General features: G+C 42.7%; 5 protein-coding genes across 5 annotated transcripts; 2 read left to right on the top strand and 3 right to left on the bottom strand.

Annotated features, from left to right (window-relative positions):
- Window positions 1-1010: 1010 nt before the first annotated feature.
- On the bottom strand, window positions 1011-4041 carry LOC117582729 (carbonic anhydrase 2-like). The gene is made up of 5 exons (XM_034270656.1): window positions 2847-4041; window positions 2385-2497; window positions 1832-1922; window positions 1505-1767; window positions 1011-1441 (listed from the first exon to the last, which is right to left on the bottom strand). The coding sequence occupies exons 1-5, from the start codon at window positions 2926-2928 to the stop codon at window positions 1076-1078; spliced, it is 915 nt and encodes a 304-aa protein (XP_034126547.1). The 5' UTR covers window positions 2929-4041; the 3' UTR covers window positions 1011-1075.
- A 98-nt stretch (window positions 4042-4139) lies between these two features.
- Window positions 4140-5755, bottom strand: LOC117582726 (protein spindle-F). The gene is made up of 2 exons (XM_034270652.1): window positions 4904-5755; window positions 4140-4844 (listed from the first exon to the last, which is right to left on the bottom strand). The coding sequence occupies exons 1-2, from the start codon at window positions 5637-5639 to the stop codon at window positions 4456-4458; spliced, it is 1125 nt and encodes a 374-aa protein (XP_034126543.1). The 5' UTR covers window positions 5640-5755; the 3' UTR covers window positions 4140-4455.
- A 119-nt stretch (window positions 5756-5874) lies between these two features.
- LOC117582727 (methionyl-tRNA formyltransferase, mitochondrial) lies at window positions 5875-7152 on the top strand. Its single transcript, XM_034270653.1, has 4 exons — window positions 5875-6117; window positions 6177-6501; window positions 6559-6721; window positions 6778-7152. Exons 1-4 carry the CDS (start codon window positions 5942-5944, stop codon window positions 7140-7142), a joined length of 1029 nt encoding a protein of 342 aa, XP_034126544.1. The 5' UTR covers window positions 5875-5941; the 3' UTR covers window positions 7143-7152.
- Window positions 7137-7963, bottom strand: LOC117582730 (39S ribosomal protein L32, mitochondrial). Its single transcript, XM_034270657.1, has 3 exons — window positions 7812-7963; window positions 7502-7756; window positions 7137-7443 (listed from the first exon to the last, which is right to left on the bottom strand). Exons 1-3 carry the CDS (start codon window positions 7894-7896, stop codon window positions 7181-7183), a joined length of 603 nt encoding a protein of 200 aa, XP_034126548.1. The 5' UTR covers window positions 7897-7963; the 3' UTR covers window positions 7137-7180.
- Window positions 7964-8080: 117 nt separating this feature from the next.
- LOC117582724 (decaprenyl-diphosphate synthase subunit 1) lies at window positions 8081-26403 on the top strand. The gene is made up of 8 exons (XM_034270651.1): window positions 8081-9218; window positions 18702-18878; window positions 19253-19392; window positions 19659-19800; window positions 20402-20491; window positions 24061-24192; window positions 24356-24550; window positions 25050-26403. The coding sequence occupies exons 1-8, from the start codon at window positions 8979-8981 to the stop codon at window positions 25269-25271; spliced, it is 1338 nt and encodes a 445-aa protein (XP_034126542.1). The 5' UTR covers window positions 8081-8978; the 3' UTR covers window positions 25272-26403.
- The last annotated feature ends 31 nt before the right edge of the window (window positions 26404-26434 follow it).

The following is a 26434-nucleotide window of genomic DNA, read 5'->3' on the forward strand; positions in this document are numbered from 1 at the left end:
CCACTGTGCACCATCGCAGCTGTGCTGTGCTCCGCCTATTGAAGCTTTTGCATCTGGCAAACCAGATAATCCAATAATTCAGTTTTGCCACAACCACAGAGTGTAATTAATGGCACCTTTGGCCATCTTTAAGATGGGGAACACTGCTCTGATTTAGAACTAAATGGGAAAGAGGAAAGGAAAGCAAACTTCAACGATGCAAGTTTGGAATACTCTTGCAGTTGCAGTTGGAAGATCCTTCGCTCTCTTCTTGCTTGCAAACTTCTGCTCAGAGTCACTATACGCTCTGGAAGGGCATATTAAAATAGTGGAGTAGTAAATTACGTTGGCAATTCGCCAGCAGTGTGAACCCGACTACAAATTAACAAAGTGTCGAATCCAATTGAGAAGGAGAACGAACGAGTTTCAGATCAATACGTGTCTGGGTAAGCTTTGGCTGTTTAGCTCGTGGAATCTTTACACTAGAAACTTCCCATTCGCCACAAAAGGGCACGTAAATTATTTGGTATCGGGAAAATTAGGGCTCTATTTGCCCAGGTACTTTTCCAGCTGATATTTCTGGGAGGTCATCAATTTAACATTAGTCATTATATCATTTCAACACATTACAAATGTACCTTACACGTAAGGTTTAAGCAAACATCCAACCAATTAGCCATTGGTTCTATGCAGATTCTGTTCATGCTTATCGCTCAGCTGATCTCAGACATTTCCTCAACGCGTCTTGGCTAATATTGATATTATCAATTATATCTATATACTATTATATATCTTCGTCCTCGACTCTGTTGTAGACATTATTATCGCTGTCCAAGGTTCTATTGTGTTTATAAAATAAGTGCACTATGGGCTTGCCTGTGACCCGGTATCTTTCAATAGAAAATATTTGAGTGTGATTGAACTTGTTCTTCTGGAAAAAGTTTTCACATATCCATTAAAGTTACCGTAGATTTTGATTTCAATAATTTATAATCCAAATAAATATTTTGTGTAACAACTTTGCTTATCCTAAAATATAAAATAAATAATTCGAGTATATGTTGTGGCCAGAACTTTAGTCCTCCAACGATCATTGCTAGCCAATCAAATTGCTTATCTGATTCGTGCTGGTGCGATAGTACACGGGACGGCTATTACGTGGCTGTATACTTCGATAATTGTTGACCAATCTGTAACCGTCGTTGCTGCGCAGGTTCCAAAATCTCGAGACAGCTGCAAAGCTTATGGGCAGGGGCTGGGAGAACACGGTCCAGGTAACTGATTCTTCGCATTCAGGCGTCGTCAGTGATCCTTTGTACGTGAAAAAGTCGCGGGTGTTCAAATTTCCAAGCAATTGGCCCAACGTGAGACTGCCCACGATATTCGCTTCCTGTTTGTATTTCTTAATCTTTGGCAGCTGAGCAAAGATCTTGTTCAGACCGGGAAACACGCTATCCGGTTCCTGAAAGAAAATTGGTCATGTTTGAATTCACTCCAAGATCAAAAAGCTGCTAGGAAAACGTACTTGGACAATTTTGAACATAACTCCAAGCACCGCGATGCCATCTTTATGATTTAGTGCTTCTTTGAGATCGGTATACCTCGAATTCCTATGAACAATGTGCATTTCCACATCGAAACGTTGGTCTTTGATGGAATGCTCAGAGCCCCTCCAGTTCGGGGATCCCCAATGGAAGTGGAGACCCTCCGCAATGTAACGATCTTTGAGGAGGCCTCCGGCTATAAACGGTTTGCTGTTGTCACGCGTTTCGGGTATGTCCATGTGAGCTGCAAATACAAATCTTTCAGTATCAAAGTGGAATATGTAAATGTACATTGAAACACGACCTACCCGAATGCCCGTTGTTCACCAACTTAAGCGGAGATCTCAGCTTTTTGTCGTAGTTCCCAAACACAATCCGCGGCAGTGGTACGATCAGAGACTGCCAGAGGGCATGAACAAAATGTGAGTTTATTGAAATGAATTTCTCCCTTACAGCACCGCTTGAAAACCATTAACTCTGGTAATGCGAAAAGTGTGCGCTAAAAGAGTTTCCAATTTGTCTCATTCGGAAGCAATTTGTTGCGCTCAAGTTCATCAAATTAGCTGTCAATGCGCTCAGCGGAAACAAATGGATGGCAAATTAAGCACAAAAGTATCCCAAAGGTTGAGAAAACAACACACCTCTTAATTATATTATTATATTAATTAAAAATTTGAGGTATCTATGAGGTGAAACAGACCATTAAAGGAATCTGAAACTTCTTCTGCGTTTGCTTCTTGGTAATTCTTTGAAAGTTGCCCCATTTCTACGACTTGCACCATTACACACAGAAAAAATGCCTTATCATGTGCTTTACACATTTTTCTTCGGATGAACACTGGTTTTCTACGTAGAACTTACTTTATGAACTGCCAAGCGGATGGGAGATTGCCGTAGTCCCGTCCGACATGTGCCACCCCAGTCGTTCCCATAATATTCGTAGTTCCAGTGTTGCACCTCACGATCGCCATCATCTGTAAAATCGAAATTGAAGCAGAGACCAGGTCTGAGAAAAATTTCACTTTCGTTAATAAGCGATAAGCGGCTCATAATCCTATTAGCGCAGACCACGCATTTTTCTATTTATTCAGATTCAATTTTATTCGACACCGATCGACTCTCTCGTTTGGCTGTTCTCCAAACAAGGCATGAAATCATTAATTATTGATTGCTTATGCAAAAAAGAGTTCGATGGTGGAGTTGGTGTTCAGTTCAGTCAATTTTAACATCCTCTCCACACACATGTCATTCAGTTACAATTTCACTTGCTGCACTTAAATGATTGTTCGAGTTCTGGAATGTAGTTGTTCCCAATGGGATTACCATTATGTGGCAGTTGTGGATGCGGCGTATAGGCAAGCGGCAGCAATAGTAAAAGTTTTTGAAAAATTCTCGATTCTGGCATTGTTGTTTTATAGATGCGGCAATGCAATCTCCGATTGTTCTGTTTATGGTTCTTTAATTGATGCTGGGAAATGGAAACGCGCGTGTTTGTCTTTGTCTCGGGTCGCTTTCAGTTTTGCATAATTTCTCGTATGCGAATATGCGAATATGCGAATATGAATACGAATATGCCGATCTCCCGGTTAACTATAACTAACGATTGGCAAATGCTTCTGCTGCTGTTGTCGCTGGTGGTGCGGCCGTCGTCGCACAACTGAAACTGTTCCCCCACATCTCGGTAACTTTTATAGTGTCTTTAGTTACGACTGTGGCACGGTAGCTGGAGTAGCGTATGCCACCGCAACGCTTCGGGATCGGGTTCAAATCGAAAAACCTAAGTGGGGCGATTATTAGAGGCAAATCAAACGCCAAACAGTAGCAGCCAGCAACTGGCAGTCTAATTGCTGTCGTTTCTTTTCGAAATGATAAATGATGGATTACTTGAAGTCTGTGCAATATCTACGGAGCGATGGAAAAACATTTAATAAATGCTCTTGAAAGAATGGCTCGGGCCTGGATGGAAATGCGGAAAACAAAAAATCTGTTTGAGGAAAAGGTGTTTGCGGTTCAACAGCGCAAGGCTGTGCGGCGTTTAAAGCTCCTTTCGCTAATTTAAAATTGATTTTATTAGCTCTATTAAGATGGGTGCAACAATACACATTTTTCAGGGAGTTTTCTTGCACAGCTAAATAAAGTTTTCCCTTCTAAACAGACAAAATATTGACCTACATACCTTAGTCTTATGACTCTCCAAGAGTATACAAATTGTGCAAAAATGGAATCCGCCCTGTTGTGAAAGCTAAAGAAAGTAGCTGCAATAATTTGCATTTGAAAATAAACATTCAGTCAAACATTTCAGGGGCACATTCCGGGCTCTGCTAAATCTAATTAATTGCTTCTTACCTCGCGCGAGGCACTAATCAGTTCCACACACCCCGCATACTTTTTGCGCAATAACTTCTTTGATAACCATTTCACCAATTAGGCATGACAATGGGCCAAGCATTCGCCATTATTAATATGTATGTATGTATATTGGATACACAATTATGGAGGGACAAAGCTGGAGAAGAGTCTTCCAATTTCACTTCTCAATCACTGCTGAATGCTGAATAAATGAATCTCCGATATCGCAAGAGGATTGTCGCTGCGGCAGTAGAAAGTCGCTTAGCATTTTCGAGGGGTTACATTTAATCCACAAGTATTTTGCATTCTATAACTAAAAACTAAATACACACGCACACGCATAGCTAATGTATCTAAATAAAAGGAGCATTCCATTAATGCAACTGATTTTGATTAATTTATGATTATATATTCTATCTGCTTAGACATTAGAAACGTAACAATGCCCCCAGGGGAATAAACGAGAAGCACGCGGTTCTATGCACCCTATTGCTTTCAAACTGTAACACTAATTTCAACCATTATGTTGGGGGAATTGGGCTATTCGTCAGAGTTCAGTGGCAAAATAGATACGTTTGTTGGGTCAGAAGTCGCCCACCGTATGCGAAACGAACTCGAACTGTCGCTCCACACTGCCCTCGATCTCCATCTCCAAGGCGTCGTCTATGAAGTGCATCTCGACGTGCTCCCGGAACGCATTGAACGACACCTGGCTGGAGTACTGCTTGCCGCACATGGGGCAGGTCTTCTCCATGGCATCGGCAGCGTCGGCCTTTAGCTTCTCTTGGATAATATTCATCCGCGACGGAGGGGCAGAGGCGTGCCCGTTGTGGCTACCATTGAGTGGGTCATTGTGCTCGCTGTGGTAGAGTTTCAGCTCGTTGTTGAGACTCTCATCGGTCTCGAGGCTCTTATCTGCCATTTCTGGCTTCTTGGCAGCCTTCTGGGCGCACTCCGGGCAGGGCTGCAGTGCTGTTCATAGATAAGATAACAATCAATTTAGGTTTTACCTCAAATATGCGAATGCTCACCAAAACGGGTCTCCAGCAGCGTGAGGGCAGAGCTCAGCTCCTGCTGCTGCTTCATGGCCTCCCGTCGCAGATCCTGCAGCCCGTCCATGCAACGTTTGGCATCCAAATTGGCATCTGGCTCACTGGCCGTTGTCTCCTCCAAGGGCAGGCCATAGGGGTAGCAGCCCATCTCGGTGTCGCCGGCCCCGAAGTCGTCCAGCACTATCTCCTCGAGGCTGATGTCCCTCAGGCCATCTGAGATCATCTTCTGGCGCAAGTGCGGATTTGGAGAGTGCTGTGTGAAAGTCTTGGAGCGAATAAGATTCTGATTGGCACGCGAGTCGGGTGACGCATCCTCGGCCTTCGCCGGGGCCTGTGCCAGCAGCAGCTGCTGTTGCTGCTGGTCCTTGGAGATTTGTGACAGCCGCGACCACAGTCTGCGATTCTCGTTCGACACCATGCCGATGTGCTCCTCCAGCTGATCCTTCTGGCGCTGCAGCTCGGCCACTTGTGTGCGCAGGGACAACGAATCACCGCCGCCACTGCCCGTCTGCACAGCACTGGAGTCCTTGGCGTTGGCCTCGCGCAGTCGCTGGTTCTCCTCCTCCATGCTTGTCACCCTCCGCTGCAGCTGTATGCACCGCTCTTTGATCGTCTGCAGGGCCACTTGCAGTGCGTAGTTCATTTTTTCGCTGGATGTTGTGCTGGAGCTGCTGCTGACCGGGGGGATGGTTGTCTTAGTAGCTGTTGCCTCCATTACGCTTCACCCAAGTCCACATGCAGTTGCACACAAATCGGCAGCCTGCTGCTTTCCAATTCTTCAAATTCAATTCAAATTCTTCAAAATTTCGCTTTATAATTTTTCTCTTTTTGTTTTTGTTCTTTACAGTGTGACCGCAAAGGTGTACCATCATATACCGTAGTTCGTAGTTCAAAAAATACCGAATTGGTTGTAATATACGGCTACACTACTTCTTATCGATAGTGTCATCGATGGCACCATTAGCACAGCTGTTTTTGTTTACTTCTGCGCGGCATATTATCCAATAGTTTTTAATTATGTTTTATGGCCAGAAACTAGTTAATAACTTTTATAAATACAAGAGAAAAGCGTGGCAAAGTGTGTGCCCCATAATCAAACGTTGTATTTCAACCCACGAGCCGCCCAGAATTCTGTTTTTCGGCACAGACAACTTTTCATTGCCCAGTCTTCAGGCCCTTCACTTGAATTGCAGGTGATTAAAGTCACTTTATGAATAAAGCGGAATTATTAAAAATATGTTAATACTTGCAGTCACAACGTGGGCGTGGTTACGTCCTTCAAGAGTCCCGCCAACTGTGTGCGAAGCTATGCGGAGCGGCAGCAGCTCCCCTTGCAGCGGTGGCCCATCGCAAATGCTCAATGCGCCGACTACGATCTGGGCGTTGTGGTCTCCTTTGGTCACATGATTCCTGCACACATCATCAACGCCTTTCCGCTCGGAATGATCAATGTGCATGCCAGCCTGCTGCCTCGCTGGAGAGGAGCTGCACCCATCATCTACGCAATTATGAGGGGCGATGTGAGCACGGGAGTTTCCATTATGAAAATCGAGCCACATCACTTTGATATTGGTGCTGTAAGTAATGGGACAGATGGAGGCTTCTTTTGCCTACATGTAGATACTCTTTTTTAGGTTCTGGCTCAGCGTGAAGTGCCTATTAGAAGGGAAATCTACATGCCGGAGCTGCATGCCTCGTTGGCTCTTTTGGGCGCCGACTTGCTGGTGGATACTGTGAACAACTTGTCCGACAGACTGAAGGATGCCAAGCCACAGGAAAATGCAACTGCCAGCTATGGTAAACACCTTCATCATACGCTCCAGAGTACGCTCTTATCAGCTCTTTACCTGCAGCTCCCAAGATCACATCCAAAGTGACGGAGATTCTGTGGACAGAGCACAGCGCGGACGAGTTGTATGCCCGGCATAGAGCTCTGTATGGCTACAAAAATCTTACGACAAGCTTTCTGGACAAGCACATACAACTGCTGGAGCTGCGCTTGCCTGAGAAGCAGCTGGCGGTGCAGGCACCAGGCCATTTCAGCTACCAGCGCTCGAGGAAGTCTCTGCTGATAGGCTGTGCCCAGGGCACGCAGCTGGAAGTGCTGCAGCTGCGCGTGGAGGGACGCAAACCAATGAGTGCCATGGATTTCAGCAATGGATTCCTGAAGCAAGCGAGCTCGTTGCAGTTCACACACAATAAACAAGTTGCCTGTTGATAACAAAGTAGAGTTTAATGCACAATGTGACTTAATATCTATGCCAGATCGGAGGGTTTCACCTCCTTCGACTCCGACAGTTGCTGTGTGGATTTCTGGAGTAGATTTTTAGTGAACCACATGGGACGGGGCTTCTTCATTTCCACAATTCGTTTGCCCTCCAGATTCTCGGCCGTCTGTTCGGCCTTCTCGCCCTCGTACAGCACAATGACCTCCTTGTCGATGGGATCCAGACCGAGTTTCTCTTGGATTTTCGCCTGCATATCTTCCGTTTCCTTTAGCACCTTGTTGTAGCAGAAGGCTGTAGGGATAGGCTTGATTAACAGGAGTCCATTCATATAATTTTCTTTGCGACTTACGACACAGCACTCCCATTTCGTGGTCATGGCCACATGTCTGGCACGAGCGGATGTTTTGCTTCACCTTCAGCGGCTTCCACACGTACTCTGGATAGCCGAATTTGCGGTTGAGGCGCTTCTCCACGGAACGCCTGTGCTTGGGCACGGCCCAGAGCATTCCATTGCCAATCAATTCCTTCAGACTGAACTCCTGCTGTGTCCGGTTGTTGCTGCTGGTGCTGCCATGTTCGTGCTGAAAGCCGGCCAGAGCCAGCGCTGCGAATTGAAGCAATAAGTTAGCTTTGTTTCGTCGCAGCTGGCTGCCACTCACCTGGTGGATGTCCGCCATGGGGCAGGAAAAGTCGCTCCAAGGTTCTAACAAAGTTTGTAATTGATAAAAACAAATTTTTCGACATTTTACAGAAAATTGTTGGATTTACGTAAACGTGATTAGGTATGGGCAGTCGGTAGAAAGCGGACAACAGCTGTTTTATTTATATGCAGCCGATATTCCATCTCTACCCTCGTGTGGCGTTAGCACCTTACGTCTTGGCTGCGCTCGTTACGAAATTTCGCACGTTGTTTCATCCCTGGCGAACAGCTGGCCAACAGCTATTACGTCAAAATAAAGTACTGAAAAGTGTGAGAGGTGCCTTAGAATTAAATTAAAACTATAACTGACCGCGAAATCCGAACTGCATGGGACATCGTCTTTAAGCCAAAGTGTCAGCAATGATGGTAATGCTAAGGCTAAGTGTAAAGTAATGGCCGCATACTAAGCGGCACTAAACATAGCCCACCGAGTAAAAGCAAAGCACGGGGCGAACACGGGCCCGGAGTTGCATGCACGGAGGCGCAAAGTTCCCACGATTGCGTCCATGCAGTTGCCCTAAAACTGCACAGCGGACGTGCAACTGTCGTGCATTTGCATCCGCCTCAACGTTCAACGCTCAAGTTCAAGCCGAAAGCAGATCGTGCCGCTGCTTTTGGATCGGACTAAACCCGAAAGCCCGAATTTCACCACGACATCCACAACTCTTTCACCACAGTTGGCGCGCAGGCGTGCAAGCCAGCTCTCGGGCGGCTCCAAAGACACTAAAGCTCCACTCTGCTGGAGCTGCTGGAGCCAGACGCAAGCCAAACCGCGCTTCGCTGCCGCCTCATATATAAAAACCTTTGCCTCGTTCCGCCGTAGATCTAGCGTTTGAAGAAGTGTGAGACTGACAGTCGAGCGACCGCTTGTTTCGGGCGCGTGTGTGAATCGATCATCGCATATATCCTGCGAGAACGAACCCCTTAAAGAATAATAAACCAGAACCAGAATCAAAGCGAAAGGAAGAATGCCCTCAAATAATTAAAGAGCTGCACATCCTCTTAAATTCTCTGTGTGTTTTGTGTGTGAGTCTCGATCGTTTCTTGCGCCTGCACCACTTCCTATTTAACCAAAAAATCAAAATAAACAAAAAAGAAAAAAAAACCAAAAATCAAATACTACAAAATGGCCTGCTTAAGCACTTCCGGTCGCGTCGTGTGCGGTTCGCGTCGCCAACAAACGCACAAATTGCTGTGCCAGCTATTTGGACGACAGTCAGGATATTCCACGGCGGTCTCCAGTTCGGGTTCGACCTCGGGCTCGGGATCCCAGCTGCAGTGGAACGTAAACTCACAACAATACCAATTGGTGCGTCGCTTTCATGGATTAAGCTTCAACCCGGGCAAGGATTATCTCGATTTGCTGGTGAGTTCAATGTTTGGATCGAATCGGATCCGGACATCGGATCGAGGGGTCTGTGGCCAGGCCACAACCCGTTAAGCAGGCGTTGGCCAAAAGTGCATTGGCAGCGGGCGCGCGCGCTCGATTCGATGCCGTGGAGGCGATGCCGCTAATGCGTCTGCGTGACTTTGGCTTTGGCCTGCTGCCTGCTTCATGCTGCATGCTGCCTGTTGCTGCTGCTGCCGCTGCGGCTACCACTGCCACGGCTGCAGCAGCTTGTGGCATGTCTTGTCTCTGTCCGCTTTTCATTTTGCGCTGCAAAAGCCAAAAAGAAAATGAAAGTGAAATTGTTGGCCATTGCTTTTGTGCAAGTAGCGTGAAAAAAACCAAAGGCCGAAGACAACCCCAACAAATTCCAGCAACAACTTGTGGCAACAGCGCCCACTGTCTCGTTGTTGTTGTTGTTTTTGTTGTTGGCGGAAGCTGCCGCATTTATTTATTATTTTTCTTACACTTTAGATACCCTTGCAAGAGGTATTATTCTATTTTGAAGATGTTGAAAGAGCATCCTCAAATAAAACAAATTCACTTGATCATTATAATTGAGCCGTGCCAAAGAATCTTTTATTTGTGAGAAAAGCTCTCCTGCTTAGTAACTTTTCCAATTGATTATACCCTACAGTTACCATAGCACCCATTGAATTCGATAACAGATGCTAGAGTATCAAAATCTTCGGCCATTAAAGCCTTCATTTCTTTCTTGTTTTTGCCATTTTACCGAAACGCCTTTTTCAAATGATTTTTCCTTGCATTTTTGCAAGGTGAAGTCTCCCCCTCTCTCTGTGTATGTCTGCTCTTTCTTTACCCCTAATTATGTCTCTTTTTAGTCTGACTGTCAGTTTGTCATTAATTTTTGTATACCGTTGACAAGTCTCTGTCTTCCTTACACATTTTTTTGTTATGCAATTTTCGTTAGTTACATAGAAAATATTTCTGTTTATTGCTCCCATTTATCAATGTTTATGGGCTTTGCTTGTGGTTTTATTTCGCGCTTTATTTTATGAGGGAAACAGCTGATTAGGCGCAATGCTTCTGAAACTGTACGGAAACTCTGACCTGCGCAGAAATATACTCAAGATTCCATTTGAAGTGGTGCTAGACTACTGCTGCTCCCACTTCTTTATTGTGTTTAACATCTGAATTTGCGTTTGCTTATCAATTCTGACCGAAACGAAAGCTTATAGCACTCAATATTTAATTTGCTTTGTTTGAAATTGCATCACTCCTCCACTCCTCCAGGGGGAAAGCTAACAACAAAAAGTGAAATATTAAATGTGAAATGTGTGCAAATTTAGCCATCTGGCTGTTATTTTGCTTCGGATGTGAGACTCAGGATTACAATGCTTTAATCTAAATCACTAGAGATTACTTGTTGACAGCTTGACGAAGCAATCTTTGCAGTATTGTATTATTTTCCGATGGGAACATCGTATTGCCTCTCCTCTTCCATACAATGCTTTTAACTAAAGCAATACCAGACCATTGTTACCGAATGTTCGGGTTGTTAATGGTAGTTAATCCACACGCCTTGAGATTAATTACTTACATGCCCGCCTTGGCTAGTGCATCAGTTATCCACTAGTTTTAAGTGTTTTTCTTTAAAGTTTAAATCGTTTTATGGCACGCAATTTATGTCCCCCTGCACCGTTCTCAAGCGAAGGAGCCCCCTGACTAGGCTTTGATTTAATTGCTTTAGCATTGCGAGTGGAATAAATTTATTCGTGTGGCTCTGTAGGCCTTCTGTAAGCATTGTCCATAATGCAATGGTTATCCATGTGCGGAATAGTATCTGTGGCTGCATTTCAAGGCCCTGGCATAAATATTTGCCGTGTGCGGATTAGTTTTCAAAAGGTAATAATGTGTTAAAGGGTTAAGTGCTCATTAAAAGCCATTGTTAATGGTTCACCTTTGTTGACACTCGGCAGTAGTCTACGGCCCTGCTCTGTGGGTTAGCGGGTCTCTGGATCCCACCGGAATTAAGTCAAGAATTCAATATAATTTTGTTTATTATTGTATATTAAATTAAAGACGTGTGCAGTTTATTGGGGTGCTGTGTGGGGTGCTTTCGAATATAAAAGATTGACCAAAAAGTGAGGAAAAAGTAAATGCAAACTTTGTATGCAGTTGGCGTTATTTTTGTGTTTCAAATCAAAATTCATTCAACTACCAATTTGGTTTTATGCCCAACACACAGTCCCACTCAGCTGCATACATACACATAGAGAGAGAGAGAGAGACACAGATACACACAGATACCGCTGGAAACTGATACGCTCATCTATCATAGGTAAACAATAAACAAAACGCAAATAGAAAGCGCACGTCCCAGCAGCAGCAGCAGCAGCAGCAGCAGCAGCAGCAGCAGCAGCGGCAGCAACAGCAGCAGCAGAGACGCCTGGCCAAGAGACGCTTTTGGCCAAAAAAACAAAAAAACGCCAACTAATAATAGTCTGCAATGGCAGAAGCAACGGCCAACAGCAACAGAAACAGCTAACAGTCGTAGAAGAAATTCACTTTTAACCGTTTCTTTGACTTTCTTATTCATTTCATTTGGCCAAAAGCAAAGAGAGCTCTTCTCTCTCCACTCTCTACTCTCCTCACTGCTCACTCTCTGCCTCCGTCTGGCTATTGTTTTGTGTCTTTATCTATGCGCCACACGAATTTGGCAAGCAACTTATTGGCCAGCTTATAGTATTCGTTATCGTTGACTTGTATATCTTTTGACTCGAATTAGTTTCCAAAACGCTCAACGCTGTGTGCAATGCCCCTTCTTCCGTTTTCGGTATAAACTTTTCACTTTCATTGCAAAAGCGTCAGATGAAGTTTTGGACTCGGAACTCGGACTCTGACTCTGACTCGAGTTTTAACGCCAGCGTGTGAATTTTATGGGTTGATACTCTCTCAAGGTAGCGGTTTTTCAATTAGATGCCAGATACTTCCCTCTCGATGGAATCCCAATCCCACTTTGATTTGATTGATTTCTGTCGATTCTTCTCTCGTGTTTTTTTTTTTTGATTATTTATTTAATTTGAATGCTTGAGGGTTTGGTCGTGTGAAAGTAAAACCAAAAGCGGGACCTGTTTTCATTGAACGCTTTTATTTTTTAGAAATTTCTTGTTTCGGACACGAAAATGTTTGACGATTTTTTGTAGAGCCTTATGGTATTTTTGATTTTAATTATACACAAAATGTAAGAGATTGAAGAGTGGTTATTTGGTAACATTTAGAAGTTTACTGAATTTGAATTGACTTCCTTGACTATTCCCCTCATTAACCATATTTGTATTCACAATTTATCACATGGAATTTCACAATCATTCACTTGTGTGAAAGTCATTAATTTGAGCAGAAATATGTGGCAGAAGCTCTCACGGCTAAAAGTAGCCGAATATGCTAAAAGATACATCTGCCGTATCGTAAATCTTTGTCTTCATTTCTGCAAACAGAAAACACTTTCACTTGCGGCCCCAAAAAACCCTGGACAAAACCATACAAAACGAAAAAGAAACGAAACCCCAATTTTCTAATGAAAAGTTCTGAATAATTTCTTATGCATATGCTAAATGAATGTAAAATGGTATAATTGTGCATTAAATGCATTGGGTGTACGATTACGATTATGGTTTAATTGGATATTCGGTTATGGTTGAAGGGAATCGAAAACGAAATTGGTTTTTGGACATGCCTAAGCAGCTTTTGGCTTTGGCTTGGGCTTGACTTTCATTCAACCTGTCCCTACACCTGCAATGGCTTGTCTTTTGATCGTTTGGTGCTGGAACCGTTGGCTCTTTTGCCTGTTTGGCTTTGGTATTTTGTTCGGTTCGGTTCGGTTCGGCTTGGGCCCCGTACTTGCTGACCCAATTCCATGAAAGACGCATGCGTTTTGGTGTTGTCCTAAACTGGTTTCTGTGGTTTCTGCCTTCTGCTTCACTCTCTCGGCGTGTGATTGGCGGCGTCTCTCGGCCAAGACTTTTAACTGTTAATGATTTCGGCGTTGTTTTCCTTAACAACAAAAATATTTCGAATTTCGATTTGAAAGCCAAAAAGAAGCGCCGCCTCAGCGGCCTCCGATGCCCATGCCGCCAACGTCTAGGCCACGGAAGAAACAAAAGTATGGAGCAAGAGATTGCATAACTCCGGACCAAAACCACAGATCCACACATGGATTTTAAGCTGGATGTCAGTCAGCCCCACATTTCATCAATGTCGCTCACCATTCGGGTCTCTGAATAATTTTAATCAATAATTATTGATAATTAGCATACATTTGTGTGTCTATAGGGAAATGAATTTCCCACACTGATTGGCTGCTTTGTGTTTGACTGTGAAAATGTGTTTGGTTTCTGAGTGCAAATTGCCATTAGTTTCGGTTTATTTTTGTGGACAAAAGGTTTCACCTTAATTAACATTGGAATTTAGTTAATTGTTGTGTCTGACATTGCCACATCCCCCACTACAACAATCAGTGTATCCAAAAGATTAAAATAAAGATAGAGTGCGCCTTCAATTTGCATTCATTTGTGGCACGCGTCGTAGTTTTCCATCAGTGTTTCCACTTTTTGGACTTTGAGTGTGTTTTTTCCTGTCTGCACATTTTATGTAATTTTTTTGGAGTACATTCATTTTGGAGACCCGCCTGATTTACACTTTGTTGCTGTTGCCATTGCAGGATAAACTTGAATTTTCTGGTTTTCCTCAACGAACAGGTTTCCGATTTGTCTGGAAAATCATTTTTGTTTTGGTGGTTTTTTTCTTTTCTTTTTCCTTTGACAGATTGCTATAATTACTGTATCCAGTCAACCGCCACTTTACAATTTATGTATATTTTCGTCTCTAAAATAATTCTCGCGCCATTTTCGGTAATTTTTCGTTCGCTTGGAAGTTCAAGCGTTTTAAAACGCATTCACTCAGGATATGAACGCATTGGCTTTGCAGTTGAAGCGTTTTAAAACGCATTGGCTATGAAGTTGAAGCGTTTTGAGACGCATGTGCGGTTTAAATCGCCCACATGCAACGCGCTGCAGAAATATCACCCAGCTGCCTCACTGGCCGGACATACGCACTAATTTCAATTGTAAATAGCGTTGCGTTGCGCAAGATTCAAAGTCGAATTTAAGGTGATTTGTGCACTGATATAGGATGGCGGAAAAATGTATATGTAAGCTAAAGTAGTTTTTGTGGGAAACTAGTTTAAATCGAGTTAGAGATTATGCCTAGGAGATAAATAGGTGACGTTGGAGGAATTTTGAAGGGTGGTTGGTTTGGTAAAAGAGCTTGAAAATAGTTCAACGAATAATTAGGAAGGAAAAATGTATTCAGAATGTAAATGAATAGACCATAGTCCAGCGTATTTCAAGCCTTTGCTTAATTTTTAGTCAATTGGTGCTGGGGACTTCCCATATATACTTCCCATCTCTATGCGGTTTATTTGACCGTACGCGTCCAAATGTTACCCCTGATCGCTGCATTATGTTTCCCAATCGATTACATTGAAGGCGCAGTACTGCCCCCCCCCCAAATAATTGCAATTGTCATAGTTTCTGATGAGCTCAATTTTGAACGCAATGAAACCGTGACGCATTGAGACATGCATCTGCCAATATTTTAGCCTCTCAAAGAGACTCGTCTCTGGGTGGGTACTGTGGGCTCCTCAGAAGCATTCCTACTCTATGCAATTTGACAAATACTCATATACATACATGCACAGATTTGCCAGCTTTGAGGGCAAACACTCCCAACCACTTGGCATTCACACTCACTTGAGCTGCGTGAGCGGTGGCATGGTGGCATGGTGTCTGTTAACACGCATGTTAACCACTTTGCCAGCAGCAGTCAGTGCCGCTAATGAAGGGAGAAGGAGTAGCCATTGGCACAGCAACAGCAACAGCAACAGCGGTTCGAAATTCGAACAGAGAAATTACATACCGCATTAAATCGGCCATGGCGAGCGAGATATGCAGCCAATCGCTTGCCCCCTACACACCTCCTCCGTACGCCTCTCTGCCTCTGCCGTATCTCCGACCATTTACTCATCCAGCCAACGTTTCGTTATGTCAGCCACAAATACAAATAAAAGATACAACCACAGCAGCGACATCAATAGCAAAGGCAACAGCAGCAGCGACAGCGCCGATGACAAAAAGGGAAAGTAAGTCCAAAGCGTCCAAAGCGACGTCTTCGTCTTCGTCTTCGACTTCGGCCCTCGGCAGAAAAAAGAGAGGTTCACTCACTTTCTTGACTGTGTGCTTTCTGGCTTTTGCTTTTGCTTTTGCTTTTGGCCAATACGCTGCTTCCGCTACGCCACTGGGCCCTCTCTTTCATAGGCAGCAAAAATTTCTTAAAGCAATTAAATATATTTTTGTTTGGAAAATAGTTTTAAATAAAATCAACAGGCGGAACATTGATTGAACTTAAATGTTCTTTTTGGCCATGCCTGATGAGCGCTATAATTGGAACAATTCTTAAAATTAATGCTCATAAATAGCTTAAACTTCACTGTAGGAGGTCCACGTTGTCAGGTGTTATATGAGACCTCCATAAAAATAGCAACATGCAAAGGCAATTGTCTGAAGCAACGAAAAAAACAAAAACAAAACCAAAACATATACAAATGGCTTATGATACCATACGGCTGCGCGGAATACAAATTGCCTTAAAAATAAAAAAAACCAAAAAAACTATGCAAACAAGAGCAAAATTATAACAATAATATGAAATATCAATAAGTAAGTAAGTCGTAAAGCCATCAATAACAAAAATGTTGCAAAATGTTGCAGTTTCGATTTTTTCAATCAATCTGTGACATCAATCAGCGCGCGCGCTCTTTCGGATTTGCCCTGACACTTGAGTAGATCGTTAAATACTTTCAACATTTCATCTTCATCTTCAATTGCAGCTTGAGATGAGGCCATCATCCCATTGGGGGATGGATCGCGGATTATGTCGTGGGAGCGCCTTGAGGCTCAAAATTCAAAACATTTTTTCGATTTGGTTTTTTTTCCTTTTATTTTTTGGCACTTGTCCTCGCCGTTTGCATACCTCTTAAGCTTTACACTCTTCTTTGAATGCTGCTGCAATTTTCTTTGATTGCTGCGCCCATTTTTCCCCCCTTTGTTTACGCCAATTAAATTAACAGTTCCAAAAAAATAGCCGAGTATTTAAATGAAAATTGGCAGAGGCGCAGCAGAAATCCGCAACAAAGTGTAAATTATTTCTTTGTTGCCAAAAGATTGTTATTATTATTTCTCTCTTTTTAGTTGTTTTTGAAATCAATGTGAAAGTTGCTGGCCTGCTGATCGTCGTCGGCCTGCCAGCTGACTCTTTGCGGTGTGGCGGCTTTTGCGGTTTAACCTTATCAATCTATTCGAGTCAATCACAAAAGAGTGAACTGTTTCGGTAGCTCAATTTGTTCAAGCTGTTGTTAGTCGATATCTTTTTATTGTTGCAGTAAGTGCTGCCAGTCACATATAAGTCTACGGGATGATACACGGCTCTGGCCTTCGATTAACTTTTTTACATTATTTCGGTTTTCACAAAATATTTCTGTGGCCTCACACTTTTTTCTGATATTTTCCAGCAATTGCAGCTCTTCCTTTTCTGCACTGCCTGCACTCTTCCAGACGTTTCCTTCATTTAAACTTTATTCATAAAACAAACCACATGGCTGCAAAGTGAATCCCAAACCAAATCCAACCAACTGCAACGAATTTCATAGTACTTCCTATATCGCCTACGTTTGCGTATTTCTTCTTCTGCACTTTGTGCACGCAACAATTATCCAATTAACAATTGGCCAGAAAAATCCAAGAGCTTACAATCTCCATCTCCAGCGATCTCCAGATTGCAGTAGAACTTGTAGGGTAGAGCATTAAGGCATTTAACTTTAAATTGATTCATAAATGTTGAACTCATGACTGAAGAGACTATCGATTTAGGGACACTTAAAATCCGTACGGCTTCGTGTGGCACCTGCTGGGCGGTTGGACGCCGACGAAGACCGACGTAGACCGACCATAAAAACCATTTAAAAATCATTCAACGTATGCGGGCCACAATTATTTGCATTTCTGCACGTTCGCCAAAGAAATGGAAGTGTAATTTTTGTTTCGTTTTTTTTTTTCGCAAATATAAACAAGTGCGAGTGCGAGTTACTGACGATTACTGGCGGAACTCTGTTGGCCATTGGCCACTAATTTTAATTTGGCGCACATATTGAAAATGAAAGTTTCCACGACTCGCATTTAATTGGATTTCTTTTGGAGGGGAGCTACTGCTGTTACTGCTGTTACTGCTGCTACTGCTTCTGCTGCTGTTGTAATTGTGATGCCCTCCGATTTTGTAATACATTTCAGTATGGGGCCTCTCTCGCTTTCTACACCGCTAAAAGCTAAGCCTCAACCGATGTTTATGACATATATTTAATATGAAACTGGGTCATTTACAATACTCTTTTGAATGGGCTGTGGGGTATATGATGGTCAACAATTTGTTTGGGTATTTTACGATGTCTCAGCAGAGACCCCCAAAACCGATCATCAATGAAAAGAAACCAGCATCATCGAACCAGTTTTTTGGGCTCCATTGTCCACACGTGTGCGTGGTAGATCCGGAGACCAATCAAAGATGATGATATAGCCAAGGGCGCTGAATGGTTATGGCCACTTGTCGATGATGATGGTCATTGACTGTGATGCAGGACCCACCATCAAGTGGGTCAACACACCACCAATACGCATAATCCGTTCACGCCCAGGGCCCGCACCATACACAAATATTAGATGGTGTGCATGTAAAAAACGTCGTTTGCCTCCCGTTTCGCCTCTGTGTTGACAAGTCAGCAACATAAAATTTACATGCCATCATGACTGCATTTGAGTGCGACTCTTATTGACAGACTGACAGGGTGACAGAGCGACAGACTGACAAAACGACTGCTTGAATGCACAAGAAGCCAAGAGGCGATTGCATCATGGCATATCAATTGCTCCGGAAAGAAAAAAACGCCAAATAGAGACACAAATTTCGGGGCATTTCTTGGCAACATGTTGCCAGGCAGTTTAGCAGCGCGTGCGGCTTTCGTTTTGGCTTTGATTTTATGGCAACAAACAAAAGGACTTGGCTTTAACAATAGAGATTTTGGCGACAAGGTCAAGAGTCGCTGTTCGAGGGCGTCAACAATAAACTTCAATTAGTTGGCCATTTACTGCTGCTGCTGCTCTTTCTGTTTTGCTGCCTACTGCTGTCGGGCTCTGTGGCTCTCTGGCTGCTGCAATTTTCCAGTTATTAATTTCGGTCGTCGGGCAAGGCGAAACTTGTTAGCCGCAATTGAAAGTTGTTAACTGACTTGTTTGCTCCTTCAATTATTCACACTTTGTTATTAAGTGCAGCATTTATCCAAACAAACCAAAATTACCAACCATTCTAAGTTCCCTGTTCTCTCTTTTACAGCAAAACTCCCACAGCTGCAGCCACAATCTGAAGTACTCGCAGTGCTCCAAGACGAATCTGAGGCAACACAGCTCGGTGCATACTCAACAGCCCGCCGGTCCTGTCCGGGAAATCCAGATCGATCCGTACATCATATTGGACGATGAACTCAAATACTTTTACGATGATGTCAGAGATGTAAGTTATGTCAAATGTATGAATGTAGCTAGAAAATAGTGTGCGAAAAACAAATTGTATTTCCATTCAAACTGCTTTAACAGTTGCATCTTGGAAAATATTCCTATTAACGCATGACTAATGTAGATTTGTTTACTTAGCGTCTACAGTACTTATTAAAAATTAATAATCAAATATTTTGATATCATCAATAAATAACAACTAATTCATTAATATATAGAGCTAAAATTTGAATAGAAATTCCACTCAGCTGTTAGATACGTCATTGATTAGTTGGTTTTTTCCCCACAAACATTCAATGGGAATTTTTATTTCCGACATGCAAACAAGCACAAAAACAATGAATGAATAATTTTGGATGCTATCTTTTGCAGTTGCTGCAATCGGGAACATCCCAGCCGGAGCTGGACACTATCGCCAGCTACTACTTCGATGGCCAGGGTAAGGCCCTGCGGCCCATGGTCACTATGCTGATGGCCAAGGCGATAAACTATCATTTGAACAACGAGTCACAGTAAGTGTTGTTTGTGCTTCGATTTGGGTGTTCCATGTAGCACAGTGTACATAATTAGCATGCCTTTGCGAAATGTGCGCATTTTTTGGGCCAAATTAAAGCCCCCGACAAAGTCATATGTACATACATAAATATGTACATATCTATGTTTGTATGTATAGTCAGCCGGTATGTACACATGTGGATGGGATATATCGTAGTTATATTGAATGGTAATGGTAATGTGTGCTTTTTACAAAATACTATCTTGCCTATCGCCTTGACAGCCAATTAGTACACAAACAACGACAAGTCGCTCTCTTCTCCGAGATGGTACACTCGGCCAGCCTGGTGCACGACGATGTCATCGATCAGTCGGACTTCCGACGCGGCAAGCCCAGCGTTAACGCTCTATGGAATCATAAAAAGGTAAAGATCTTCGATTGCACACACACACACTGCATATTGAGCTATATGTTTGCCAAAATCAAATAAAAGCAAGCAACAAACAGCAGCCAACCGCAAAGGCAATCATCATGCAGCATCGCATCGCATCGCATCCCAACTCTGACTTTGACATCAATTTGTTGCGTATTTCGATTTGAAGTGTTTATTGACTTTGTCAACATCTTGCCATCTTGCATCATTTTGTGAGGCCTCAAAATCAGATGCCTCTTCATTCAATTTAATCATACCCGCCAATAGGCCACACTCCAGCCTGCAGTTTCACTTTGGACATGTGTCTTTCAAAAAACTGAAATATATAAATTAATTCAACACTTTCGAAGAGGCTTCATTAAAAGGGGCATCATTTAACAAACGGTCAAGCAATTTTAATTCCATGTCTTTGATTGTATCTCAGCCTCACATCTTAGTCACATGTCAGTGGAGTGGATATCGGCTTTTAATGATGTTGCCTTTACTGTTAGCTGTTTTAACTCTTGCCACAGCCAGCGGTTTTCCTTTGTCCATGTTGCCTGAACCTTTGTTATATGTATTTTTCTCTTCTCTTTCGCCTTTTGTCGTTCAGGTCACAATGGCTGGTGATTATATCTTATCGATTGCCTCGATTATGATAGCCCGTCTGCGCAGCGACGATGTGACGATCGTCTTGAGTCAGGTAAGAAAAATGTTGCATTACGAATTCAATCCAATGACGAATACCCAGAGGGGGAACTCCTTTTTATCGGGGGAAAGGTACTTTCAATGACAAAGATGAGACTTACAGCTGAAATCTAGTATTGCCGAATGACAGAGACTGTTCCTTAATAAAATTATAAATATTTACTTGTTAATCATCAAAGTTTCGTCACATGAAAGCTTATCAAATATAATAGGCTCTACGAGAGACCGTTCAAAGCTAAATTTTCCAAAGCTTAAAGCACAAACTTAAAAAGCACTGTGCAAACTTACAGGAAGTATAAACAGTAACACAATTTCGTAATCGATCCAAGTTCATTGTGCTTTTTGGACGTTATGTACCCAACCCTAAAGATTTTTGCACCCACAACCCCAAGAATAAACACACACAATATATGAGCACATTTTATGCTTCTAGTTAATTGCCAAAACAAACACAAATACTCCGTACGAGTAATGCCGATCTACTGTTTGTCCAACTCATTTGGTGAGGGCAAAGATGGCATCAAGAACCAAGCACAAAAAATAAAGTCCCGGATTCGAATGATATTTGGTTAAATCTACAAATCTGTATGTGCGTTTGTGTGTATCTTTCTGGGAGTACGTAATCCAAGGGGGTGCCAAATTTCACACGATTGTTGGACAAACAGAAGAGTACTTTTGTCTTGTGGTAGTACACGCGTTCCCAGCCAAAAAATTATGAAAGTTGCTTGTGTTTCGATCTGTTGTTCGGTTACAACATTCAGCAGAAACCAGTCAGTCCCTGAGGGGCACAAATGGGGGCACAAATCATTCGGCCTGCCACTTCCTGCGTCCCTGGGAATCGGCCGTCATCCAAGGTTTGCCCTTCGCCAGAGTTCGTGCAACTTTGTAGCGGCATGGCATTCACTTTTCCATGTTTCGCTTTGCTCAATGCAAGTTCTTCCTCGTCCTTGCTGATATGAAATGTGCAACGTGTCCCTCACGATGGCCCTCACGTAGTCTTTCTATAAATTTCGAATTAGTCACACCTGCCAATTTCACTTTCGGCCGCGGCGTGTGTGCGAGAGTGAAACTAGATCTGTTGCGCACGGATGCTGAGGTGTCGCCACGTATCTACATACCCGCATATCTATCTATCTGTGCTAGTATATCTACCGCATATTTGCACAATCGAGCGAGCCAAGTTAATAGCCCAAGCAAACACTATAAACTTGCCTACGTTTTCGGGCTACACATTGTCTCGGATCACCATCTTTTCTCTCCATGGGTTTTCTCAATTTGCCAAAAAAATAAAAAGAAAACATGCGTAACATCTTAGGACGGAACCAAAAGGTGTGGCATAGGCGGCCGCTTTGTGTGTTTTATGCTCGAGGTGCTCATGCATATGCCAATCTAGGAATTATCATACCCGTGTCTCCATCGGATCAGATCAGATCTCATTAGCATACCAAACATTAAATTCAGTGTGGATCCAATCCCACCAAGGCGAAACTTTCTTCGCGTGCATGAGGTCATGGCGATAGGTCAAGACTATTTATCTTCTCTTTTATTGCAGGAACGTGTTCTACACATGTGTAGGCTCATTCCACTTCAGCAGCTCAAACGTTATGCATAAATTTATTTACCAAAGAACATCCGATTCTGATTTGCGTAAGTCTTCAGATGGGATTATAATTTCCGAGTTTTGTAGAATTAGTTAGTTATTATAATAAATCTGTTTTTTTGTCAATTAGTCCCCCTTCAAATTTTATGGACATTTTCGCAACCGTTTTTCAATTGAAAATCATATTTTAAATTCATATACGAACATCAATAAAAACTCCAATACAATCTCTTATCAAACCTATCAAATATACAAATCAAATGTTTAGTGTTTGAAATTTTCCACCTCTTCTATTGACAAACAACTTTTGGCAGGTTCTTCTTTCATCTGCGACGACAATCACCGACAGATATTCTTATTAAATATGCCGTGCACGTGTCTGAATAATTTCAACGGCTTCTAAAACGTTGACAGCATAAAAACAGAATGATTAGAATTTGTGTGAATCTTAATCGAGTGGATTTATGACTTTTACTGGGCATTGGGTTAAACCAGTCCGTTAATTTTGATTGGTACGCATTCGGAAAGGCCAGATATTGTCAGATACAAATGTACTTTTAAGAAAATGAGACCATTTAATGGCTCGCATAATGTTTGCATTGTACTCGGATGTCCTCTGCCGATTTTATGACAGTTTTGCACTCAAATCTCTACCAACTTTGATACAAATAAAAGAACATAAAATTTGATATTTATTTACTGCCTAGAGCAGTAGAGAACATCTACTTTTGTAGAGTCGGAAAATATCAAAATTTATTTAAAAAAAAAAAATTTGGGAAAAATGGATGGGGGGGCAGGTACTTGCCCGATACGTGTCAAATGTCAATCAAATCATATATCATATCATATCAATCAGAGCAAAAATATTCGGCAATTAAATGTAAATGGAAAAATATTAAACATTAAAATATTCTTTTGAAACGAAAGGAGGGAACTGAAGGTAACTTGCGAAATTTTATGTTCATTTATTTGTATCAAAATTGGTCGAGATTTCAGTGCAAAACTGTCATCCAGCGGGCAATTTGTTCTCTATTACATGTACATTTTCTGTAGTCCAAATTTCCTTTGCCGATATAAGAAAATTCCCTTGTACGTGCCTCACAAAAAGTTGCTTCGAGGCAAACAGTTTTTCTTTACGGCTGCCTTGAAGCGAAAGACTCGGTAAAATGCGCTCGAGTTTTGCGGTTGAGTGAAAAAATGTGGCAAACCCAAGGCATTGGCCGTGTTTTGGCAGCATTTTGGCTTTATTTGGTAGCTAAAAGGCGGCTCTGTGTTAGTTTCACGAGCGTATGGCTCCAACTGCATTTTGTTGCCCGCGCTGCTGAGGCTCACGCACTTGTCGCTCTGGCTTGTGCGCTGTTTGTGTTAATTAACATTGAAAGTCAGGTAGCAGGCAAAATTTGGCCAGAAACTATTGGCCAGTTATAGCCGCCTCGCCTTGAGCTCCTTGGCAACACACAGCCACAGATCATCAGCTTCCACACAGACGCACACACACACGCAGTGTAGGCCGAGTGTTTGCCAAAGATTTTGACAAGTGTCTGCTAGATTTTTGGGGTCCGAATGAATGAAAATGCCTATCGAAAGCGAATGGAAGGGCGTGCCAACCCATCGAATTGTGTGCAAACCAAATTGAACATAGAAATAGTAGACAGGTAGCATCGTATCTGAAGTCTGAATGAAATTTGTGTTTGCCAGAAATATTTGGCACAATAGTATTTGCATTTGGCATTTGAGGCTTCAGCCAAGCGGAAGTTGCACAGCATACAAAATGGCTGCGCCCTTAAGCATGCCTGTTGGGACGGACACGACACCAAAAATAGCCACAACTTGTGAATTTTATTGTGGGAAACTTTACTGTTCACTGGGATTACAGAACAATCGAACGTGAAGCAATAACCATATCTTTTTTGACATATTTACTAGCCATTGTGCGAAATATTTAAAATTCCATTTATTTGCAGATATTAACCGATTTGGTTCAAGGCGAGTTCATGCAGCTGGGCTCAAGGGAAACGGAGAACGAGCGTTTCGCCCACTATCTGACCAAGACATACAGGAAGACCGCATCGCTGATTGCCAACGCACTGAAGGCGGTGAGTAATCGTTATCGGCATGCAACCATGCAGCAGGCGTTCCGATGCAGCCTCTGTCTCTGCGGATAATTCAGCAATTAGTGTGCACGCATGCCGCTGTCATTGTCCCCATTAGCACCGCCAATTGCAATTGACTTTGAACCCAACCCGCACTCTCTTGCAGACCGCCGTCATTGCCCAGGCCGATGATAATGTGGCCGAAGTGGCCTTCCAGTACGGACGAAACATTGGCTTGGCCTTTCAACTGGTCGACGACATGCTGGACTTTGTCTCATCAACCGAACAGATGGGAAAGCCAACGGCGGCAGACCTCAAACTGGGCTTGGCCACGGCTCCAGTTCTCTTTGCATGCGAAAAGGTGAGTGCGGGGCCAATGATAACTACCCATAGATTATAGATTATAGACTTGAAGTGCTTGAAGATATTTCCTCATTGCTGTGACAACAGTTGATCGATTTAATGTCGGGAATAATGCAAACACCGGAGCAAACGTCGGCGTCTCTCTGTTTGCGCATGCATCTAAAGTGCCCGCCCAGGCCTGACCGGGTGTGCCACCCGCCAGCGATGATATCATATGAGTTGGGTGGGTGGTGGCTGTTCGCTTTTGGCTGGAGATGCGTCTGTAAGTCGGTTGCATATGGGATCGATTAGCGCCTGCGGCCAAACCCATTTGCTATGCAGCCCGCGATGAGCGAACGCGTGCGATGCGTTTTAAACGCCAGTCGCCCGCGGTTGCATGTGCGTTGGCTAACAGTAAAAGCCAGACAGAGAAACCACCCGCCCAACCCACGTGCGCCGCCCTCCGAATGCTGAAACCTTGCATAATTGAAATATTTGGCATTTGTCGCCTCTTGCAGTACCCCGAGCTGAATCCAATGGTGATGCGACGCTTTACCGAGCCCGGTGATGTGGAGCGGGCCTTCGAGCTGGTGCACAAGTCGCACGGACTGGAGCAGACCCGCTTCCTGGCCAAGAAGCACTGCAACGAGGCGATACGGCTGGCCCAGGAGCTGACGGAGTCGCCCTACCAAAAGGGCCTACAGGTCGTGGCCGACCTAGTCATCAACCGCTTGAAGTAGACCATAATGAATCATAACTACAATTTAAATATAATATAATGGAATAACACAATGTAGGCTAAGAGCAGGCCACACTCGATCGCTGTTTGGATTCGGTTTTTGTCGGCACATAAACGAATAACGTCAAATTGTAAAGAAGATTTATTATTTAGTTTTTAGGCATCTATTGTTGACACTGTAAATAATTGCATAAAAACAAAAAGAAAAAAGAAAATAACGAAATAAACGGCAACGTTTGCTGTACATAAAAGCGATAGATGTTCATTGAATTTTTCAAGAAATTTTATATGCAATGTTTTTGAGAGAATATATTTACTATATACGAAATACTATTTGTGTGTGTGTAAAGCGAACAAGACAATTGTACAAATCTTTCTTCTAAAACTGAAATGAATCATGCCTAAAAGGAATCGAAACCCAGATTTAGCTGCAACTTTCGAGGGAACTTTCCTTCCGGTTGAGCTATTTCTAAGAAAGAAAAAAAAATCATATATAGTCAATGCAACAAAGAAAGCAGAGTGCGAAACGATATTTATAAAAGAAAGACAGCCCTAAAATAATACACACAAAACTAATGTTTTATTTATGCTTAATATTTGTTTAAGGCATTTCATGCCTAAATGGTTCAATGGTCATTGCCTGCACTTTTCAGAATCCCCGCCCCTTTGGACAGCACAAAAATATCTTATTTAAAGTCTTTATTTAATTTAATGGAATTAAATTGAATTTTTGAACCATTCGCGCATGAAATGCACACATAAAATATACAATTTGTTGTACATGTAAAGAAACCCCCTCGCACAAGAGGATTATATGAGAAAACAACGCTGCCCAGTCTTAATTGTAATACAATCTTATTTTCAGCAATAATAATTATAATTAATAAGAGATTCAATCAAAATCGGACAACAAAAATATCTACAGAAGCCCATATAAAAAATGAGAAAGAAAATAATATTATTTAAGTTTTTATTTTAATTTATGCAGCAAAACCTCAATTAAGTCAGTCAGCAACTTTTGTTTTTTGTTTTTGATAGAAATTGTTAAATGGTTTAGGGCTCCTTTACAGCCTACAAAACTGAGGTAAAAAAAGAGAGAATAAACTTAAGCCAAATCTTGGGTAGAAATCAATGGAAAATGGGTGCTGAAGACACGATTTGTCC

The sequence above is a fragment of the Drosophila guanche genome, unplaced genomic scaffold, assembly GCF_900245975.1.
Source record: "Drosophila guanche unplaced genomic scaffold, DGUA_6, whole genome shotgun sequence".
NCBI lineage: Eukaryota > Metazoa > Arthropoda > Insecta > Diptera > Drosophilidae > Drosophila > Drosophila guanche.

What these genes read in the sequence shown, in the direction of transcription:
- LOC117582729 (XM_034270656.1), bottom strand. Translation starts at nt 2,928, where the DNA reads ATGCCAGAATCGAGAATTTTTCAAAAACTTTTACTATTGCTGCCGCTT. An exon ending in GGTGAACAACGGGCATTCGG is followed by an intron (nt 1,768 to 1,831) that starts GTAGGTCGTGTT and finishes TTGTATTTGCAG; the next exon opens with CTCACATGGACATACCCGAA. An exon ending in TTATGTTCAAAATTGTCCAA is followed by an intron (nt 1,442 to 1,504) that starts GTACGTTTTCCT and finishes ATTTTCTTTCAG; the next exon opens with GAACCGGATAGCGTGTTTCC.
- LOC117582726 (XM_034270652.1), bottom strand. Translation starts at nt 5,639, where the DNA reads ATGGAGGCAACAGCTACTAAGACAACCATCCCCCCGGTCAGCAGCAGC. An exon ending in GCTGCTGGAGACCCGTTTTG is followed by an intron (nt 4,845 to 4,903) that starts GTGAGCATTCGC and finishes ATCTATGAACAG; the next exon opens with CACTGCAGCCCTGCCCGGAG.
- LOC117582727 (XM_034270653.1), top strand. Translation starts at nt 5,942, where the DNA reads ATGTTTTATGGCCAGAAACTAGTTAATAACTTTTATAAATACAAGAGA. An exon ending in ATCACTTTGATATTGGTGCT is followed by an intron (nt 6,502 to 6,558) that starts GTAAGTAATGGG and finishes ACTCTTTTTTAG; the next exon opens with GTTCTGGCTCAGCGTGAAGT. An exon ending in AAATGCAACTGCCAGCTATG is followed by an intron (nt 6,722 to 6,777) that starts GTAAACACCTTC and finishes CTTTACCTGCAG; the next exon opens with CTCCCAAGATCACATCCAAA.
- LOC117582730 (XM_034270657.1), bottom strand. Translation starts at nt 7,896, where the DNA reads ATGTCGAAAAATTTGTTTTTATCAATTACAAACTTTGTTAGAACCTTG. An exon ending in CCATGGCGGACATCCACCAG is followed by an intron (nt 7,757 to 7,811) that starts GTGAGTGGCAGC and finishes TTCAATTCGCAG; the next exon opens with CGCTGGCTCTGGCCGGCTTT. An exon ending in CGAAATGGGAGTGCTGTGTC is followed by an intron (nt 7,444 to 7,501) that starts GTAAGTCGCAAA and finishes CTATCCCTACAG; the next exon opens with CCTTCTGCTACAACAAGGTG.
- LOC117582724 (XM_034270651.1), top strand. Translation starts at nt 8,979, where the DNA reads ATGGCCTGCTTAAGCACTTCCGGTCGCGTCGTGTGCGGTTCGCGTCGC. An exon ending in TTTACGATGATGTCAGAGAT is followed by an intron (nt 18,879 to 19,252) that starts GTAAGTTATGTC and finishes TATCTTTTGCAG; the next exon opens with TTGCTGCAATCGGGAACATC. An exon ending in TTCTCTTTGCATGCGAAAAG is followed by an intron (nt 24,551 to 25,049) that starts GTGAGTGCGGGG and finishes CGCCTCTTGCAG; the next exon opens with TACCCCGAGCTGAATCCAAT.